This window comes from Pituophis catenifer, unplaced genomic scaffold (assembly GCF_029215685.1).
Source record: "Pituophis catenifer annectens isolate HBS135680 unplaced genomic scaffold, rPitCat1.0.hap2 SCAF_1, whole genome shotgun sequence".
In the NCBI taxonomy this organism is placed as follows: Eukaryota; Metazoa; Chordata; class Lepidosauria; order Squamata; family Colubridae; genus Pituophis; species Pituophis catenifer.
The window spans coordinates 338,431,360-338,451,921 of record NW_027256881.1 but is presented as its reverse complement, the minus strand read 5'-3'; the positions used below and the strand labels follow the sequence as shown (position 1 = coordinate 338,451,921).

At 44.5% G+C, this 20,562-nt stretch overlaps 1 protein-coding gene across 1 annotated transcript in view; it reads left to right on the top strand.

The window, feature by feature from the left end:
- Positions 1 to 18,150, top strand: part of CRTC1 (CREB regulated transcription coactivator 1) — an 89,497-nt gene extending 71,347 nt beyond the window's left edge. The window contains exons 10-14 of the mRNA XM_070931837.1: positions 336 to 590; positions 3,741 to 3,842; positions 12,029 to 12,115; positions 15,313 to 15,493; positions 17,939 to 18,150. Of these exons, the coding sequence (XP_070787938.1) occupies positions 336 to 590; positions 3,741 to 3,842; positions 12,029 to 12,115; positions 15,313 to 15,493; positions 17,939 to 18,150 (837 nt within the window). The remainder of the gene's footprint in view (positions 1 to 335; positions 591 to 3,740; positions 3,843 to 12,028; positions 12,116 to 15,312; positions 15,494 to 17,938) is intronic.
- Positions 18,151 to 20,562: the final 2,412 nt, after the last annotated feature.

Sequence of the window (20,562 nt, the reverse complement as noted above, 5' to 3'; positions counted from 1 at the left end):
CAGCTGTGAAGATAAAGGTAACTAAAGCGCAGGGGCCGGTGGGCGGGCCCAGCTGATCGTCGGAGTGAACCGGTTTGCTCCCAGCTGATTGTCGGAGCTACCGGTTCTCCCAAATCGATCCTAACTGGTAAAATCCCACCGCTGGTGCACACTTATTCCATAAATACATACATAGAGCCTGGGAAATGCTAAAAAGCCAGGTTGTTAAAACAGGAACATTCCTACCTCCCCCACAAGTTTATCATAATAGAGTCGAGTGCTTCCTTCTGAAGCCTTCATCCCAAGAAATCTGATTCCATTGCACTGATGTCCTTTTCTGTCCTTTTCTCCTTCAGGCTGTGGCGTTGGACGCTCTCTCCATGGAACAGCAGCTTCCCCCCTACCCGTTCTTCACCCAGACAAGCGCGCAGCAGCAGCAGCCACAGACCCAAGTGGCGAGTGCTTTACCACCCAACGCTTCTCTGATGCAGACCTCCGGCTTGCAGCGAGGCGTTCAGCTCCCCCCGCTCTCGGTCTCTATCCCTTCCACAATCCCACAGTCTCCTCCGGGCAGCCAAACCCAGACTTCCATGGGGATAGACATCAATTCGGTAAGTTTGATTGGGAAGAGGAGTTGGGACCTCCAGCTTCCTAGACATCTCAGACAAAAGCATAGGAAACAAGAAGAGGCTTGGTCAGAGCTTTTCTGCTTCCTGAAAAATGTACGGTTTGGAATACGTTGAGACTGCAATTGAAAACTGCACAGAAATATGTGGTCTGTTGCCAGTCCTCCCTCATAGCCTCTGGAAAACATAGTCCTCCAAGTACCATAGAGACTTCTGTGAAGGGACTAGATTACAAAGCTTATCAGAGATAAATGCGGTTCTCAAAAGCCTTGGGTAGAGACTGAGTTTTTGAATAATTTTGAGATAGTTTCCACCTGGAGGGAAATCAATACCTCCCCACAAGTTGAGATAGACTCTTGATGACCACGCAGATATCTCCATATTAAGTTGTTCTTGGCAACAACATAGAAATGGTTTGTCTGGGCCATCTTCCAGAATATTTTTTTCAGTCATCCATTGTGTAGACTCAGTTACAACGGCAGTGAGTGCAATGTGGGAAATGCCAAAGGGTCAGGTTAGAGGTAGATCATCCTGGAGAAAATCATATCTGTGTGGTTGCTAAGAGTTGACAACATCTTAAATGCATGTAATCAATCAAGATCACTACGATCTAAAACTTGGTCTCCTGCCCAAGGAGGTCAACCAGGTGCTGCCATCTGTGAGGGAGGTCTGCTCCTTCACGCCAGTCCAACAACTATGGAATGATTTGAGATTTTTTTCTTTTTTTTTTTAATGCTTCCCGGAGTAAAATAGAAAACAACACCTCACCTGCAATCTCACCTACAACTCCTCCAGCTGGGCTTCATAGAGGTCTAATTTATAAATGGACACAACTTCACAAGATTACGGCTATGCTTTTTCATTCATTTTTCATGCCAGGTGCCTGAAAACGTATCCATCCCCTAACTTGTGGCTGGTCATGGCAGTTCCCCTAAAAAGCTCAAGCCATGAGTCCCCCAACCATAATCCTTTCCATGCCTCTCCTTTTGCTCGCAGCCGGTCCCCCAGTCTGGATTCAGAGAGCCTTAGAGCCAGGTGAGATCAGTGCCCAGCCATAACGAAAATTTCTCTTGGGTTTGAGTCATCAAAATCCAGTATTTCTCAATCTTAGCCACTTGAAGATGCGTGGACTTCAACTTCCAGAATTCCCCAACCAGTGTGCTGGCTGAGGAATCCTGGGGGTTGAAGTCCAAGCATCTTCAAGTGTCCAAGTTTGATATACATTGATCTAGCTAGTTAGAACCTTCAGTGCCTATTAACTCCAAGCAGATTGTAGCTTTCTTTTAATCTGTCACATATAGGTAACCATCTTTTAACTGGGATGGATGATTGCATCCCTCTTCCCCATTTTCTGCAGACCCTCCCCCCCTTCTGTATGTTGCAAGGAGTTTGGAAATTTCCATTTTAGGTTAATTGTGGCTTAACAGCTAATCCTCGAACCACATTGAATGGTTTGAAATGAGCCTTCAAGCCATGGCTTATGGTACAATTGTGTTTTCCCAGGAAAAACATGCCTCACATTAACCACACCTGTTCAGCTTAATTGTGTCCTAACCTGCAAAATCATTAAGATCAAAAGTCATAGTTGGCTGGGGAATTCCAGGCAGCTGAAGTCCACAAGTCTTAAAAGTTGTCAAGGCCGGACATCCCTGACTTAGAGTGTGGCTTTCACCCCTGCAGTAAGCAATGGCTTTTCATGATGTTTAGACACAACCACTAGCCAAGGTACCAGTGATTTCAGGGCTGTGTGACAAAATGCTGTCTCTCTATTTCTCTGCCTTCCATGTTCTAGCATTAGGTATGCCTGGTGGATTTTTTTTAAAAAAAGAAAGACTGTATTTCTGTGGCACTGGCTGTCCTAAACACTTCGCCAGTTTGCACTGCTGTGCCTGTTCTGCATCTCACACGGGGTGTGTGTGTGTGTGTGTGTGTGTGTGTGTGTGTGTGTGTGTGTAGAGGCTGGCCTTCTGCACACTTTATGAATCCTTCACAATTCTCCAGGTGTCTGTGTGAGTTTTCCAAGCAGCCTATCTTTGCAGTAGGCCTGCTTCCTGGTGTTAAAGCCGAATCTGTCACCAAGCTAAAGCAAGCCGTCCTTCGGATAAATTTTAATACCCCCATGTAGAATTGAAGTGTTTTTGGTCCCACCCTTTGGAGAAGGAGGAGGCGCCTTCTCTTTTATTAGGTGGCACCTTCTCCACCTAATAAATCTTTGCAAATTCACACAGAAGCATGAGAACGCATGCGAGTTCTATAACCTTTTCCACAGGCGCCTCTGAAAAAGAATTTGTGCAAGTTGATGTGTTCCACCTTATGGGCTGCACAGGTAGGAAAGGAACACGAAAGTTGAAGTAGAGGGTTTCCCCCCCCCCACCTCCAAGTTGAGGTTTCAGAGTATTGTGGTTACTCAATCCCCCCCAAAGCTGGGAGAAACATCTCAAAACAGGCAACTGGAATCATCCTGGGTTGTAACAGAATCCCTTTTCAGTCTGTGGAGATTCTCAGTCATCCAGGTCATTGTTGTCTCAAAGGTGCTTTTTCAAAAGGCAATTGGGCTGTTTTTCCTTGAGGAAGAAGACGACGACTTTTTGTTCCCCATCCAAGAAGCCTCATCGGTTCTGGAAGAATGGTGGAGGCAATGGAAGGATTAGGTCTGACAGGATTTGGAGGGGTGGGGGTGGGGTTGGAAGGTTCACATTTCTTTGCAGTCATCTTGTTGTTAGCACTCTCCCTGAGAGCTCTTGGGGCTTTTTTCGGTGCCCTCAGGGTGACCTGTATTAAAGTGCAAATAGGGAAAACCTTCTCAGAACTGCTGAAAAGACTACATTGCAAACACTTCTAGGATGAGAAGTGGAACGTCTTCTCCTTCCTCAAGGAAAAAAACCAATTCAGCTGCCTTTTGAAAAAAGCACCTTTGAGAGAAGAAGTCCCTTTTTTAGGTTCATGTCTTCTCCGAGCATTGTTGAACCGTACTGTGTGCTGCTGAATTCATCCAGGACTATTCTTGCCTTCTGTTCTCTTCTCATTTTCCTCCCTTCCCCCCCCCCTTTCCCCCACCTGTACATGAAAGAAACCTGTGTTTTCTCTCCCTCTCCCCCTGCTCCCCACAGTCTCTAACACTGTGTCCTTCTGTAGGGCTCACTCCAGCAGTACCGCAGCAATGCTGGCTCCCCAGCCAACCAGTCTCCCACTTCTCCTGTCTCCAATCAAGCTTTCTCTCCTGGCAGCTCCCCTCAAGTAAGGGACTGTATGCTTCTAAGGCCTTTGGGTTCCATGCTTCTCATATATTTTCTTCCCTCTTCTTAACTTTTTTTTTTTTTCTTTCTCATCCAGCTTTTCAAAATGGTTTCAAAAATAACGTTCCATCAAGTTGGGTGGGTTGCGTTAAAGGACTTGGGATCTTTTGGGGAATTCCTTCTTGCTAAAATCTGATTCCAGCTGAACCTGACCTGTTCTTCCCATACTAATGTCTGCCTCCTCGTGTTAATTATCTTTCGAATGTTGCCCTTCTCTAACAAGTTACGATGCTATTCTTGGCTCAAAAAGCAGGCCGAAATGTATCGCACGTGCAGAATTAAAGTATGTTTTTAATGCATTTTATTTATTTCAATTTTTGGGGGGGGACTGCCCAACTCTGGTGAACTCTGGGCGGTTTACGAAATACATTGACAGATGCATATTGAAGGGGGGGGGATATATGGGAAAGTATGGATCGGTGTGATTTTTTGTGCTTTTTGAATCTTTAAAATATTTACAGAACAAACATGTAGCAGAATTGTGCCACTGTATATAAGCCAAGTCTCCTTGTTGAATTTTGTCTATTTTCTCTAGTACTTTTATGTGATGAATATTTGTTTCTTTTGTGAACCACAAAGTACAGCACCAACTTTAATTTAGATAGCTTTAAAAAAAAAGAATATGTTCGTAGAAGAAATTAGAGCACTGTTTCTCAACACAGACAGTTTGAAGATGTGTGGATTTCAACTCCCAGAATTCCCCAACCAGCCATGCTGGTTAGGGAATTCTGGGAGTTGAAGTTCACACATCTTCAATCAGCCAACCTTGATCAAATGTAAGTTCAAATACCAATAGCTATTAGGACAGTAATGGGGATAAGTCCCCATATTTAGAGGTGGTCTACTTTTGAATATACCAGGGAGCATGTATATACCTGGAACAATAGAAATTTATTGAAAGCTATAATGAAAGCTACAATAAAACAGGGCATACTGGACATCAGATTGTGGGGATAAACCAGATTCCTGGTTTATGGGCTTCTTGATTGATCCTGTTAGAAACATCAGTTGTGATGGACTTTTGATTGAAAAAAAGAAATTGACCAAAGGTAAAATATTTAAGAAAAGTACAAGATTCTTAACTTAGAAAAACGCATGGGTATGGGATGGGAATATACTGTAGGTAGTCCTTGACTTGCGACCACGATCGAGACCAGAATCTCCATTGTTAAGCAAGATGGTTGTTACGGTTGTAAATAATGATCACAGGACCCCAGGACATTGCATCCATTGTAAATACATGCCAGACACCAAGCAACCCAATTTTAATCATGTGATTGTAGGGATACTCCGTCAGTTTGCAAATGTGAGGACTGTTTCTAAGTCACATTTTTCAGTGCCGTTTTAACTTTTGAATACCCACTTTAAATAATGGTTCACAGTTGAAGACTACCTATAGTATTTATGGGAATTGTTTTGGAATAATAGAGGGTCACAAGCTGAATACGAGCCAACGATAGGACGGGGCTGCAAATAAGGCAAATGTTCCATGGAAGCATAATTTCCAAATCGTTGGAAGGAATCATTCTTCTCATTCTGTTCTGACCCAGTTCAGAGAAGAATAATTAGAACGATTGGGTAATTAGAAATTCAGGTTTAAATTAAATGCCACACAGAATGTTCTCATTGCAGAGTGGAAGACTCAGAATAATGAATTTAAGTTCAAGAAGGAAGGTTGTTCTTTATTTATTATTCCTCCAATATATATATATATATATATATATATAAATATATATATGTGTGTGTTTGTGTGTGTGTTTTCTGAGGTTTTCGCGGGTGTTTGTATGTAGGTCTTTGGTTTTTCGGGTTTTCTCCTGCGTAAAATTGGAAGTGTCTTGGCGACGTTTCGACGAAGTCTCATTCGTCATCTTCAGGCTGGTGTTTTCGGCTTCGTGGCACGAAGCCGAAAACACCAGCCTGAAGATGACGAATGAGACTTCGTCGAAACGTCGCCAAGACACTTCCAATTTTACGCAGGAGAAAACCCGAAAAACCAAAGACCTACATCTATCTATCATCTATCTATCTATCTATCTATCTATCTATCTATCTATCTATCTATCTATCTATCTATCTATCTATTTATCTTTATAAACAACTCAAGGGTGAACCTATTTAGTACCCGTCCCTCCTCCTATTTTCCCCCACAACAACTGAATGTTACAGAAAAAAAATCCACATAATAAGAACAGTTTAATAATGGGACAAATTACACAAGAGACACAGGGGCTGCTTTTTATTGTCTATATTATTCAGAGGGTTGGACTCAATAACCTAATTAATCCCTTCCAGCTCTGTGATTTTCTTTTTTGCCCACTTGGGATTATATCGATACCCTTGACAGTTTGTGTGGCACAGTTAAAAAGAAATAATGGCCCAGTCAACTACATACACACACAGATCTCTCTCTCTCTCTCTCTCTCTCTCTCTCTCTCTCTCTCTCTCTCTCTCTCTCTCTCCCCTCCCTCCCTCCCTCTTTCCCTCTCCCCTCCCTCTCTCCCTATACACACACGCATCAGTTCATTTAGTGACAGTTCAAAGTTATACCACCACTGAATAAATTTGGGGCTCAATTGTGGATTTAAGTCGAGGACTCGACTACCTGCGTGCGTGTGTGTGTGTGGCGAGAGAGAGGGAGGAGAGAGACTCTTGAAGGACTCTGCCTGCCTTGCACAATGCTAGTGGTGTCAAGGCATAGAGACCCTTATAAAGTTGCATAGGCCTTGTGGTCCTAGGCTCGGATGAAGGACTGAGCTGCATTCAAAGTCAATTTCCTTCTCTTTCCCTGACAAAGCAGTGATGCTGTCGTGCACCTCTTGGTTTTCTTACAGTGGGTGTTCAGCCACTTTGTATTAAAATGGGGAAGAGGAAAACTGTTGACCGAGCAAAGCCTTCTCCAATTTGCCCGACGCGCTTTGCAAAGGCAGCAAAGGGACTCATCTTGGATCCTGAAGTGCTGAACCAGTGAAAAACTTCCCGGTTTTAATATCTTTGGAGCAGCTTTTGCTGCCGGTAGTTATTAAAACTGCATTTACGATTCCGTGGGGGGAAATTTATATAAATTCTACATCTATTCTTGCTGATCTACTGAGCCGGTTGAAGGCATTTATAACATGGTTTTGCATCATTGCTCAGTCATAAAAACACGGAATGTTTTCCAGTAGCTGGGAGGAGAGCAGGATCTTAGCTGGTGAAATTATAATCTAGCAGATTCTAAAAACATTCTATTTCCCAACACAGTGGAGTAGCTAGGTGGTGTTTCTTGTTTTTTCATAAGAAGGATAGTAATCTAGGAATCTTCGTGAGTGATTTTCAGTGTGCTGTTAACTAAATTTGTATATTCCTGAGATTGTGCAACAGGCCCACATAAAGATACAGCTTCTTTAAGGAGATGCTGAGAGCCATAAGGTGCATTCCTACAGCTCAGTGTTTCTCAACCTTGGAAGCTTGAAGATGGGTGGACTTCAACTCCCAGAATCCCCCAGCCAGCGCTGCTGGCTAGGGGATTCTGGGAGTTGAAGTCCACCCATCTTCAAGCTACCAAGGTTGAGAAACACTGCTATAGCCGCTCTGATGCATTTCTAGATTTGGATTCAAAACTCTGCACTTCCCTTTCACTGAACAAGCAACCTTTCCACGCAAAAGGGGGTCGCGTGATCCCCGGACGCTGCAACGGTCATAAGGATGAACCAAGTTGCCGAGCGTCTGAATTTTGATCACATGATCGTGGGGATGCTGCAGCGGTTGTGTGTGTGTGTGTGTGTGTGTGTGTGTATGTGTGTGTGTGTGTGTGTGTGAAAAATGGTGTCACAAGTCAATTTTTTTCCAGTGCCCTTGTAACTTTGAACGGTCACTGAACAAACTGTTGTAAGTCGAGGACTACCTGTAGCTGTTCTGAAACTATATCCAGCGTTGGGGGTGCTGTTTCCAGCGTCTGTGACTTGGAATATTGAAGGCTTCTCAGATTTTTGTCAACCGGAAGAGCAAATAAACAGATCATCCTCAACTTACAATCATAATTGGGGCCAGAATTTCTGTTGCTAAGTAAGGCACGTATTAAGTGCTCTTGTAATGAACTTTTTTTTTCCCCCATTGTTGTTAAGCACATCGCTGTAGCCTCCCCTATTAACTTTGGTTGTCAGAAGCCGGCCGGAGAGGTCACAAATAGGCAGTCACATGACCCCGGGTAGTGCAACCATCCTAAACACACACAGGTTGATCACGTGTCCGTGAGGATGCCGCAATGGTTTTAAATGTGAGAAATGGTGGTTGTAAGTCACTTTTTCCAATGCTGTTGTAACATCAAACAGTTGCTAAAAGAACAGTCGTAAGTGGAGGATTACCTGTATTGGCATCGAAAAACAAACAAATGCATTCTTTTGTGAGCTCCAGAATTCAGCATGCCATAATGTAATTAAGGAGTGGCAGCCTCACTGTCGAACTGCCAGTCTCTCCTGGCAGGGTCTGCATTTGGCTCCAGAGGGCTCTTCATCAGGTACTTCTCTGGGTGCCTGGCTAGGCAATGCAGGCAGGGAGAATTGCAACTCTAGCAATTTTTACCTTTAACATTTGGATCTTTTAAATCTTGCAGTGGTGTGAACTGGCTGAGGTTGTCTGATGTACAGTAGCGACAGCCATGCTTTTGAGACGGCACTTTGCTTTCTTTTAGGCTACAGAATCAGAATAGAGCTGGAAGGGACCTTGGAGGTCTTCTAGTCCAGCCCCCGGCTCATGCAGGAGAACCTATACCATTTCAGACAAGTGGCTGTCCAGTCTTTACTTTAAAAAGCCTTGGTAGTACAGTGGTCTAAAGCACCCTGTTATTAAGACCAGCTGCCTGCAATTACTGCAGGTTCGAATCTCGCCAGGCTCAAAGTTGACTCAGCCTTCCATCCTTTCTAAGGTAGGTAAATTGAGGACCCAGTTTCTGGGGGCAATAAGCTGACTTTGTATAAATATACAAAAGGATGAAGGCTATTGCTTAGCACATTGTAAGCCGCCCTGAGTCTCCGGAGAAGGGTGGCATATAAATCAAATTTTAAAAAAAAAATGTCCAGTGATGAAGCACCCACATCTTCTGGAGGCAACTTCTGTTCCACTGGTTAATTGTCCTCACTGTTAGGAAGTTTCTCCTCAGTTCCAGGTTGCCTCTCTCCTTGATTAGTTTCCACCCATTGTTTCTTCTCCTGCCCTCTGGTGCTTTGGAAAATGAATTGACCCCCTCTTCTTTGTGGCAGCCTCTCAAATACTGGTAGTCCTCAACTTACAACGAACCCCTGCCAAAATTACTTACGACCCAGTTTCAAAGTTACGGCTGCTGCAGAACCACCGCAGCAGGGTGGTACAATCAAGCACAGGGATGTGCAGTGCCCCCCCCATCTCCCCCCCCTCCAATTGCACCTGGTTGGGTCCTCACAGACCTTGGGCCTGCTTTGCCCCCTCATTGGGTCCCACAGCCTCCTCCCTACCCTCCATCATGGATCGTGCCAGAGGTGGGTCTCAGCAGGTTCTGACCAGTTCTGGAGAACCTGTAGCGGAAATTTTGAGTAGTTCGGAGAACTGGTAAATACCACCTCTGACTGGCCCCGCCCCCATCTATTCTCTGCCTCCCGAATCCCAGGTGATCGGGAGGAAATGGGGATTTTGCAGTATCCTTCCCCCTGGAGTGGGGAGGAAATGGAGATTTTGCAGTATCCTTCCCCTGCCACGCCTACCAAGCCACACCCACAGAACCAGTAGTAAAACATTTTGAAGCCCACCACTGGGTCGTGCACTTACCTTTTGAGGATCTCCGCCATTCCAGAGCTCATGTTAGGGAAAAAAGGCAGGCCTCCGTGTTCCTAGGCCTTGGAGAAGCCAGAATTCATTGCAGCCATTTTGAAAGTGGCTCCTGCTTCAGGGACATAGCCACATGGCTCAGAGACACCAAGGGATGGAGCAGCCCTGCCCTCCATCTCTAACATGAGCTCCAGAGCTCTGCAGATTTTTCAGGCTTATTTCTAACATGACAATAAAAGGCATCAGTGTATATCAGGAGTGTCAAACTTGATTTCATTGAGGGCCGCAGCAGGGTTGCGTTTGACCTCGGAGTGTGTGTGTGTGTGTGGAGTGGGCGTGGTCAGGGCAGGCGTGGCCAGCTCAGTATCACTTGTGTCGGGGGCGTCTGGTTTCGCTCTGCCAGCGAAAACGTGCTCCTGAGCTCCGTTTCTGACTGCAACGGCCTCCTGCAACCGTCTGCCAGCGAAAATGAAGGTAGAGAGGGCCGCGGGTAGTCCTCCTGAGCTCACTGGCAGAGGCCACGCGGGCCGGTCCTTCGCTGTTTCCAGGGCGGCTTCGCAGGCCAGATCTAAGCACCTCACGGGATGGATCCGGCCCTTGGGCTTTGAGTTAGACACCCCTGGTGTATATGATTAGGGCTTAAGTATAAATTCCTTGATACTATTCCAAACCCATTCCTTTAAAATATACCTGGTATTGAACATTGGAGATACAGACTTGCAGGATTTATTAACGAAGCAAGGAATGGACTTTTTCTCACCCCCCCACTCCATGTTTCCTGTTTTTCTAATGGAACAAAAGGTACTTGCAGGGCGAAAAGACTCACTCATCGAAGCAGAAAAGGAGGAGGAGATCTTTCTGTTGCAGAAGCTTGCAATGCATGCATCTAATACGGTTTCAGAATCTTTATTCTACCTGCAGTTTTTTCATTATTATACAGCATATGGCCATCTCCCCCCAACCTGGATGCTTTCCAAATGTGTGGGCATCGACCAACGGGACAGATGGGAATTCTGAAGATTAGAATCTAGACTAAGGAATGATGTGGCCCTCACAAAATGATTCCATTTATGTATCTGTTTATTTAGCATTATTTGTATCTCCACCTACCTCACAGAACGTGACTCTGGGCAGCGTACAAAGACAACTGCAGTTAAAACAATACAGCCAATCTCATAACATTGAACATAAATCAAAATAAAAACATAGGAAAAAGACGACTGTTTTTCATATTTACGACCGTTGCAAACATCTCCTTGGTCACATGATTAAAATTCGGCCGCTTGGCAACCGGTATTTATGACGGTTTCAGTGTCCTGGGGTCACGTGATCCCCTTTTGCGACCTTCTGACACGCAAAGTCAATGAGGAAGCCAGATACACTTAACAGCTGTGTTAGTAACTTAACTACAGGGATTCACTTAACAACTGTGGCAAGAAACGTGTAAAATGGGGCAAACTTCACCTAACTGTCTTGCTTTGAAGCGGAAATTTGAGGCTCGGTTGTGGTCGAAAGTTGAGGACGACCTGTAATTTTGTCCAATAGATCAGGGGTGTCAAATTCGATTTCATTGTGGGCTGCATCAGGGTTGTGTTTGGCCTGGGAGGGCATTGTGGGGGTGGGCTGGCTCAGGAATTCTGGGAGTTGAAGTCCACAAGTCATAAAGGGACCAGAAATGCCCATCCTGTTTCAGATGATACATTTCCTATAGAACCCTCTGAAACTGAAGCTCCATTACTAGAAAGGAAAGGCCAGGAATTGTCCAAGGTGGTTGAAAGTTTGATTGATGTAAATCAACAATTTCTGGAGGGCAATATATGATATATTCATCAACGTTTAATTGTCCCCTAATAGCCCCCAGCAGATATTTTGTGCCCATTAAGAAAGATTGTGCCAGCCTATTCAGAAACGAAAGATCTTCACCTCCACCAATGGGATTAAAATTTACATTCTTCTACGCTACTTTTGTAATGTAAGAAGGTTACCTTTCTCTGTCCCACTCCCAAGTGTTTAAAATCTATGTGCAGAAATGTGTCTGAATCTTGTTGTTCTTTCCCCAATCTATGTTTTTCTTCTGCAGTCCTTATCTAGGATGGATAGGGCTGCAAATGCGTTATTTTCTCTATTTCCCAATTCTTTTTTTCTCCCACTCCAAATTATCCCTCCCTTTTATAAGAGTTCTGTTTCTGTTAATCACTCTGAGAACCCTGCCTTGTCAGTAACTTCTTATCAATAGAATTTGAGCAAATCAATCCTAGAATCAACAAAATGTAATGGTAAAACCTGGAAGCACCATTTTGGGGTGGAAAAGAGATGACTTTACATTAATTCTTGTTTTTCTTCTTGCAGCAAACGTCTATCCTAGGGAGTGTCTTTGGTGACTCTTGTTACGATCAGCAGATGACTGCCAGGCAAGCAAATGCTTTATCCCATCAGGTGAGTGGAAAATGTACTTCATTTACTTACAGGTAGTCCTCAACTTACAACCATTCATTTAGTGACCATTCATAGGTAAAGGTTCCCCTCGCACATGTGTGCTAGTCATTCCTGACTCTAGGGGGCGGTGCTCATCTCCGTTTCAAAGCTGAAGAGCCAGTGCTGTCCGAAGACGTCTCCGTGGTCATGTGGCCGGCATGACTAAACGCCAAAGGCGCACTGTGAACGCTGTTACCTTCCCATCAAAGGTGGTCCCTATTTTTCTACTTGCATTTTTTACGTGCTTTCAAACTGCTAGGTTGGCAGAAGCTGGGACAAGTAATGGGAGCTCACTCCGTTATGCGGCACTAGGGATTCGAACTGCTGAACTGCCGACCTTTCGATAGACAAGCTCAGCGTCTTAGCCACTGAGCCACCTTGTCCCTAGCAACCATTCGTAAGAGTTGCTTATTGTGAATTCTGCAATATAATGGGGAAGTTGACTTCTCAATTTTCAATTTCAATTTAATTCAATTTATATGCCGCCCCTCTCCGAAGACTCAGGGCGGCTCACAATACATTTAAAATCCTAATAAAAACATTTAAAAATTTAAAACATTAAAACATTAAAACTCATTCATAGCATACTCTTCTCTAAGGAAAAGAGATTCTTTACAGCTCCACATTTCTCAAGCACACTTTTTGAGTAAATCTATTTTAATTGGGGAGTGTGATTAAGTGAATCCATTGGCAATTTTGGAAGATAAACATCACATAAACTATTTCAGAGAGTCACCTATCTCCTAAATTAAAATGAATGGCCCCGTGTTTCTTAAGTCGACCTTTTTTTAGATTTCTACAGTTCTGAGGTTATTGGTGTCTTGCTGGAGCTGAACAATAGAAGATACCAACAATTATCTTTTTAATTAAATTAAATTAAATTTGAAAGATAGCATATATCACTGCCTAAAACACATTCATTTTGCTATCTCCATCTTGAAGGCCTTTGAAGTGCAAATCTCGTGGTTAAAAACTTTTGCATTTTTCTGTTTCTTTTGACTTCCATTCTTTGTGCATCACAAGAGTGAATAAGCAAAGTATAAATGCAAAAAGATAAATAAGATTAAAAATTGACCTTGATTCCTGGGATTACACAGATCCATCCATGGAATTTTTGTGGCAACAATGTGGATATAGATTGTTTTTGCCTTGTGCGATTTCCCCCCCCCCCCCCAATTTCCTAATCCAGAGCCTACAGTTCTGAAAACCACTGGTGGTTTTTCATCCAAGTACTGGTGAGGTCTGATCCTTCTTAATTTACAAATCCGGACAAGGTCAGCCAATGCTGAGAAATAAATAGGATAGAAGAATTTAATGGAATAAAAATTAGGGCAATAATTCAAGGTCTCTTGTGTCCAGCTGTGAGGCATTGCTGCCCTCTGGTGGGAAGATGCAGAAAGTAAGGATGCCTGCTAGATTTTTGGGCTATGATGCTTGCTTTGGAATAAGATCTATTAAAGCTGTGATAAAGTATGTAGCAAAGTGGATACGTTAAGACTTTGGCTATGTTTTGCCAAGTGTCAGGGCAGTGATCAGTGTCCAGTTGGTTCTTTTTGATCCGAAGACAATGAACATTCCAGTAAATGAAGGGATTTTAAGCTTTATTAGCTGAAGCAGAGTTAAAAGTATAACATAAAAAAGTATAAAATAAAAAGCATCCATACCAAGCAAGATGATACCCAAATCTCTTATAGGATGTCAGGAGCTCTTTCATAACAACAATAGAGATACCCCAAGGGCAGCCAATTTCTCTAATGTTAAATTGTCCCAAAGGTGTTTTTTTCAGAACTGAAGAACTAAAGAAGCTTTTTGGATGAGAAGCGAAACGTCTTCAAGGAAAAACAAAGTCCAGTTGCCTTTTGAAAAAAGCACCTTTGGGACAACCATGACCTGGATGACCAAGAATCTTTATAGACTCTAATTCTAGGTTCCATGTATGTCCCCCCTAATAACAACCACCCCACAATTTTTATCAAAATTTGGCATTATGAATTCATAGCCCTGCTATGGTCAGGAGACTGTAAGACCTTACCTTGTTTGGGTGGCACATGATTCTGGGATGGGAATCGAAAATCTGAGACTTTCACAGTGGGAAACACTTTTTAGTTATGAGAAGATTTCCCCCCCCACCCCCCGCCTCCGGAATCTTCTTTGTTCAGCAAGCTAGAGTGAAAAATAAACAGGCTGGCTCAGAATGAACTGAAAATTTTTAGTTTTTTCTTAATATGAAGGAGAAATTAAAATATCTCACTAATTCCTAGCAATAACACTGTTTTGCATTGCCACTATAGACTGGCTTAGACCAGGGTTTTTCAAGCTGTGTTTGGGGGAATCCCAGGTTTCTACAAAAACTTGGTGGGGTTCTGGAGGAGACTAAGGAGGGGGGGAAAAGTTAACTTGGAGCAGTCAGTTTTCTATCACTAGAGATTTGCCTCTTGGTCAGGAATTCTAGAGTGTTTAAAAAAAAGTTTGAACAGCACAGATTTTAATGACAACTTCCAAATATAAAAAGAGCCCCAGAATTGCAAGAGGCTGTACCAGCCAAAAACACAGCTCGGGAGCCTGTTTTCGCTGACAGAGGCATCACAGGCCGGTCCTTCACTGTTTCCAAGGTGGCTCCACGGGCCAGATGTGGCCCACAAGCCTTGAATTTCACACCCCTGGACTAGAGTGTGTGGTTAGATGCTAGATATTCAACTAGACTACTTGTAGTGTCTGGTTGACATCCAGCCTCCTCCAGAACCAAAAGCAAAATCAGGAGGAGAGGCCGGTTTCCCTCAGCCCCTGCATGTAAAAGCCCTCTGGTTTCAAAGTGGGGTGGACTTCTACTCCAACTGGGGAATTCTGGGAATTGGAGTCCACAGATCTTAAAAGTTGCCAAGGCTCTAGAGCAGAGGTGGGGGAACTCTGGCTCTTTTATGACTTGTGAACTTCAACTCCCAGAATCCTTGAGCCAGCACAAGTCATAAAAAGGCCATAGTTCCCTACCCCTGCAGAGGGCAAATGATGGAGCCAAGTGGGATTTGTGTCTGTAGATGCAATCTATCTCAAAGGAGGTTGGGGAGGAGAACTAGGGGAGAAATGGTGGCCTTCACATCCTACCTCTGGTGGCCTTAGAAATAGGCCTTTGATCTGATCTCCAGGATTCCTTCCTTCAGCTCGAGCAGTTCAACATGATTGAAAACGCCATCAGCTCCAATAGCTTGTACAGCCCCTGCTCTACCCTCAACTACTCCCAGGCAGCCATGATGGGGCTGACCGGGAGCCACGGGAGTCTCCAGGACCCACAGCAGCTCAGTTACACCAGCCACGGGAACATCCCGAATATCATCCTTACAGGTAACAAAACACCCTGGTTTTAGCTCCTTGGGAAATACAGGTTAGCAGGGGCTGCTAAACCTGTAAGTTCAGGGATAGGTAAACTTTCTTGCACCCGGGGGAGGTGCTTAAGTTATTTATTTATTTTGTGAATAGTAGGGTTATAAGAGTCTTTTCTTCAGGGAATTGTGTTAACGGGTTGAAATGAGTACTTCAAACCTTATAGGAAACTTCAGGCATCTATTTTGCCCCCCTCCCTAGGGAAAAAAATGGCCTGATTTTTTTTTTGGGGGGGGAATATTTTTTTTAAAGAGGTCAAATCACTAATTCACTTCTTAAACTCCATAACAATCAAAAAAACGGAAAAATCTTCTGAGTTGGAGGTTAAGGGGGCCAGTTACCACTGCCTATGGTCTGTAGTCTATGAATTGCCACTTGTGCTTGGAAAAGGAAGCATTTTGCAAGCAAGGGTTATGTCCTCTCTGATGACTCTTTTAAATATACATGAAGGGATAGTGAGGAGAGTAAGAAAAGATAGACAGAACAAATAGGAGGTTGGCTGGGTGGGGACAGATAATTAACTTCCTGAAAGCTTATTTTAAAGAAGAAGAAGAAGACTTTTTGCATTCTGTGTTGGAGGCCAAGGCTACATCCATTTGTTTGCTTTTTGTTCCCTTGAACACAAGGAGAAACTTGCCGGAGTAATTTAAAAATGGATCTTGTTACCTGTACCAAAGATCAGAAAGGGAATTTAAAGCTCTCTTAGATCATGTGTGAGTTTTTGGCAATGACATCCCCAACATTTCAGAAGTGAGAACATTAAAAAAATTTTTTAAGAGATTTGGTGAACTCCCTGTTTTTTATTTATTATTTATACAATGGCTGAATCTTGAATTCAAGGAAAGTTGAGCTGTCCACGGTCAAGCAGAGCCTACCCCCAATTCTGCACCAATCCTGAATTGTCTGCACTGAAGAGGAGATTGGCTGAGGTGTCTTCCTCAGTGCTATCCTACAGCTCTGGCACAAGGGACCCTGGCTCCTCATGGCCATTGGTCATCCACTTGGGACTTGAAATAGCAGGAGGAACCATCCGTTTCCAGTGTGGAGAACTTGAGCCCACTTTGAGTCTGAGTAAAGACCACAGCTGACCAGCAGTTACCCTTAGGAGGAGTTAGGGTTAGGAATAAGATGTATTTTGACCAGTGGATGAAGAACCGTTAGTGAGTGAGGGCCAGTTAAGTCCCTTCGAAAAGAGCCCAAAAGCAGGCAGAAGTTCTTTATTAAGCTGGCTCATTGGTAGGAAAAAACCCAGCAGTGGTGAAATCTGAATCGGTTTGCTACCGGTTTGCTGGCCGTGCCAAACACACGCTGCATGCACACACATGTGTGGTTGCATGCCAAACACGTGCTGCGTTTGCATGCACAGTGTGCACCAAACATACATTGCCCATGCGCAATACGCACCAAAAGGAGGCTTGGGAAGGTAAGCAGAATAGCGAGGGGGGAATCAGCTGTGCCGCATGATTTAGATTCACTAGAAAGCAGAATTTCCTGCTTTCTAGCGATTTTAAATCACGCGGCACAGTTGATCGTCAGAAATACTGGTTCGGAGGAACTGGTAGCTTTTTTTTTTTTTTTTACTATTGGTTCGCCTGAACTGATAGTTTTTATTGCTACCAGTTTGCCCGAACTGGTGCGAACTGGTAGCCTTTCATCACTGCTTAGCAGGTTCTGTTTTCAGGGGCCCATCTCAGGTTTACTGGAGAGACAATCAGCTAGGAAAGAATTCTTTTTACCATACTTGGAGTTAGTTAGTTAGTTAGTTAGTTAGTTAGTTAGTTAGTTAGTACATTTCAAAACCCTCCACCTCCCTCAAAGAGGGACTCTGGGGAGTGCACAGCAAGGTATTAAAATTGTAAAAGCAATCGATAAAAAGTTAGAGGCAAGGATGATAAAACACTGTTAAAATTATTTAAAAGGCAAGAAAGGGAGGGCTCTCAGAGCACTAGCCAGCCCCACGGCTGCATGCTCCCCATGCAAGGTCATAGGGGACATGTTTTAACTTCTTTTTGGAAAGCCAGGAGATTGTGGGGGAGCTCTCTCACCACTGGGGAAGAATAAACTGCAGGTGGGGGCAAGATGGCAGAGAAAGACGCCTTCCTGGACACCACCAGTTGAATTCTTTAGCTGACAAGGTCCGCAACATACCTTCCCTGCCCATCTGACTCGGTGGGATGGGCTGATGTCAAGGTTCCCATGGTATGCCATTTGGGGGGAGATAGACTAGGCGAGAAAACATCCAGATAATAAGATTCCTCTTTCCCCCCCTCCCTTTTTTTTTTCTTTACTAGCTTCATTAGGTGAGAATAAATAGCTCAGATTGAAGGAGAAACTGAGCAAACTTGATCAAAATTCTCTCTCTCTCGCTCTCTCCCTCCCCCGCTCTCTTTTTCTTTCTCTCTCTAGTGACCGGGGAATCGCCTCCCAGTCTGTCGAAAGACCTCACCAGCTCTTTGGCCGGGGTGGGGGATGTTGGCTTTGACTCAGATTCCCAGTTCCCTCTGGACGAACTAAAAATCGACCCCTTGACCTTGGATGGGCTTCACATGCTCAACGACCCTGACATGGTCCTTGCGGATCCCGCCACAGAGGACACTTTCCGGATGGACCGGCTGTAGGGGGGGCGGGGGGCGTTGGAGAACGGGAAAGGGGGTGTGCCGCGCAGTCCAAAGGAGCGCATCCAAATCACCAAGTCCCGGAATGTCCATGCCACTCTGGTGCTCGGAGGGAGATCGGGCCGAGCCCGTCTCGGATCTCTTGCATCCCATCAGGGTCCCCGGAGAGCCGCAGCTCCACTGTGTGTCCAATTTAGCAATCGCTTGTTCTACACTTGCCCGGCGGCTGTCCTGCTCGCCTCTCCTCCCCCAGCACCAACTTCAAACCTTGGTTCATGCCTTGCTGTTGGGAGAACGTTCCTCAAAGAGCCGTCTCTTCTACCCCAGACCCCCCCCACACTTCTTATCTCCCCTCCCTCTGTCACCAAAGTTCCAGCATTTTTGGTCCTCTTTCCTTTGCCCTAAAAGCTTTGGGCTTTGTGTTCGGGAAGTGGAGTGGCAGCGAAAGTTATATTTCCCCCTCCCCCTCCTCTTTCCAAGGCAGAGGAGCTATTCAGAAGATAAAATAGGTGTATTGTTTTGTTTTCCTTGTGTACGTAAACTATCCGACCTTTGGCTTCTGTTACAAAAACAGGCATCCCGCATGGAACTGAGGGCTTCCCCATCCCCCCCACCCCCGCCCAGAGGGAGTTAAGGGACCGCTTGATGAAAATGGGGAGAAAGAGAAGGACATGATTTCTAAAGCTACTTTGTGAATACCACTGCCTTTCCATGGAGAAGGACTGGACTTGGAGAGGTGGAGAAAGCCAGCTGTGGCTCTCCGAATAAACTCCGTAAAGCAGCCGCTTGCATTGGGAAGTGGGGTGGGGTGGGGGGCGCAAGCGGGGTGAAAGAGTGGCTTGCAATTCTCTGCTTGATTCTCCAATCCTTGACTGTTTTCTGGAGTCCCATCATGGCCTGTTAGCTCATTTGCCTGTGTGCATGCAGCAGCTTTCAGAAACAGCTGTCTGACCGCCACCACCCACCACCCCCGTTTGGGAGATTTAGTTGCATGAGCCACATAATTCCTCTCGGCAAACTGACCGTGTAAAAACTGTTTTGTTTTTGTTTTGTTTTTTTCCTTATTTTTGTTGTTGTTGTTGTTCCCTCAAAGAATTTTCAGGGAGAGGCAAAGGCAAGCCGAGGGAGGAAAAGAAGGCACAAACGTTTTTCTAATTATACATGGAAATTCTGCAGTTTGTCTGAAGGAATGAGATCTGGGTCGTCTCCTGCAAGGTTGCTTTTGGTGGTTTTTTTTTTTTTAATAACTTTTTTTAAAAGCAGCAATCTCTCCCCCCTCCTTTCCCCCCTCCCCTTTTGCTTGGGAAGAAGTAGTTCTTGTTCTGCATATATTAAAACAAAAACAAACCCCCCAGCTTTCTCTCGTGCATGAAATAATCTGCCTCTGACCAAATCAGGGTCTGGTTATTATCTTTGTGCTCCATATTGATTAGATGTAAATCCTTTCAAGTGGCTTCACCCATACAAGGAGGAGGCCAGGACATGTTCAGGTGAGGGCCTCCATTAGACTATCCCAATCTGAGATTTGTCTGGCTAGTGGGTGGATTCAGTGGCCCATAAACCATGGGGTTTCCAACCCTGGCAACTTTTACAACTTGTGGACTTCAACTCCCAAAATTCCTCAGCCACCGTAGAGTCTCCTGCTTGGGCAGGGGGTTGGATTTAAAGACCCCCAAGGTTCCTTCCAACTCTGTTATTCTGTATTCTCTAGCTTTGCAGTACCTTCTTTCTAGCCAAAGCTGGAGGGTCGGTCCCCACAGCCCCACACACAATATGTCCTGAATCTAAGATTTGAGGCCCCCCCATCCCCCCCACCCCCAAATGCCTCTTACTATTCTTTGCTCTCCCTATTTTCAGACTTACCCCTCTCCTCCCCCAATGAGTTATAGCTGGATCTTTGTGTGTATAAACACACACACATGCAGGTAGCAGGGATATCCATTCCGAGTACGTGTTCAGTTATGTTTTGTTTGTGCCATGGTCAGTTTAATAATTTTTGCACTAAAAAAGATGGGGGGGGGGGGGGGTTTAAAAGAAAAAAAAGTGTTGTAGGTTCTTTGTGTAACGTTTTTTGCTGTGATGTGTTCCCCTCCACCCCATCTTCTAAATTCTGAAAAACGCTCTCTCCATTTCATAACCCTTGTCAGTATTTTCGTTTGACCGCCTCTAATACTCCTAGTGGTCTGCTTATTTCAAATTTTCTATGGCTGTTTCTCAGAGGAAATCCACCGGAAAAATCAAAAGGCTGCTTTATCCTGCTTTAAATACGGGGCCCTAGGTACTAAGCAGTCCGTTTGCAACTCTCTCTCTCATTTCCGACAACACAGTTAGTTTGTTTTCAGTCAGATCTCTCGTCTTATTTCATCAGCATGCCAAAATTTCCTTTGAACCTTGACCTGTAATTTTGGGGCAATT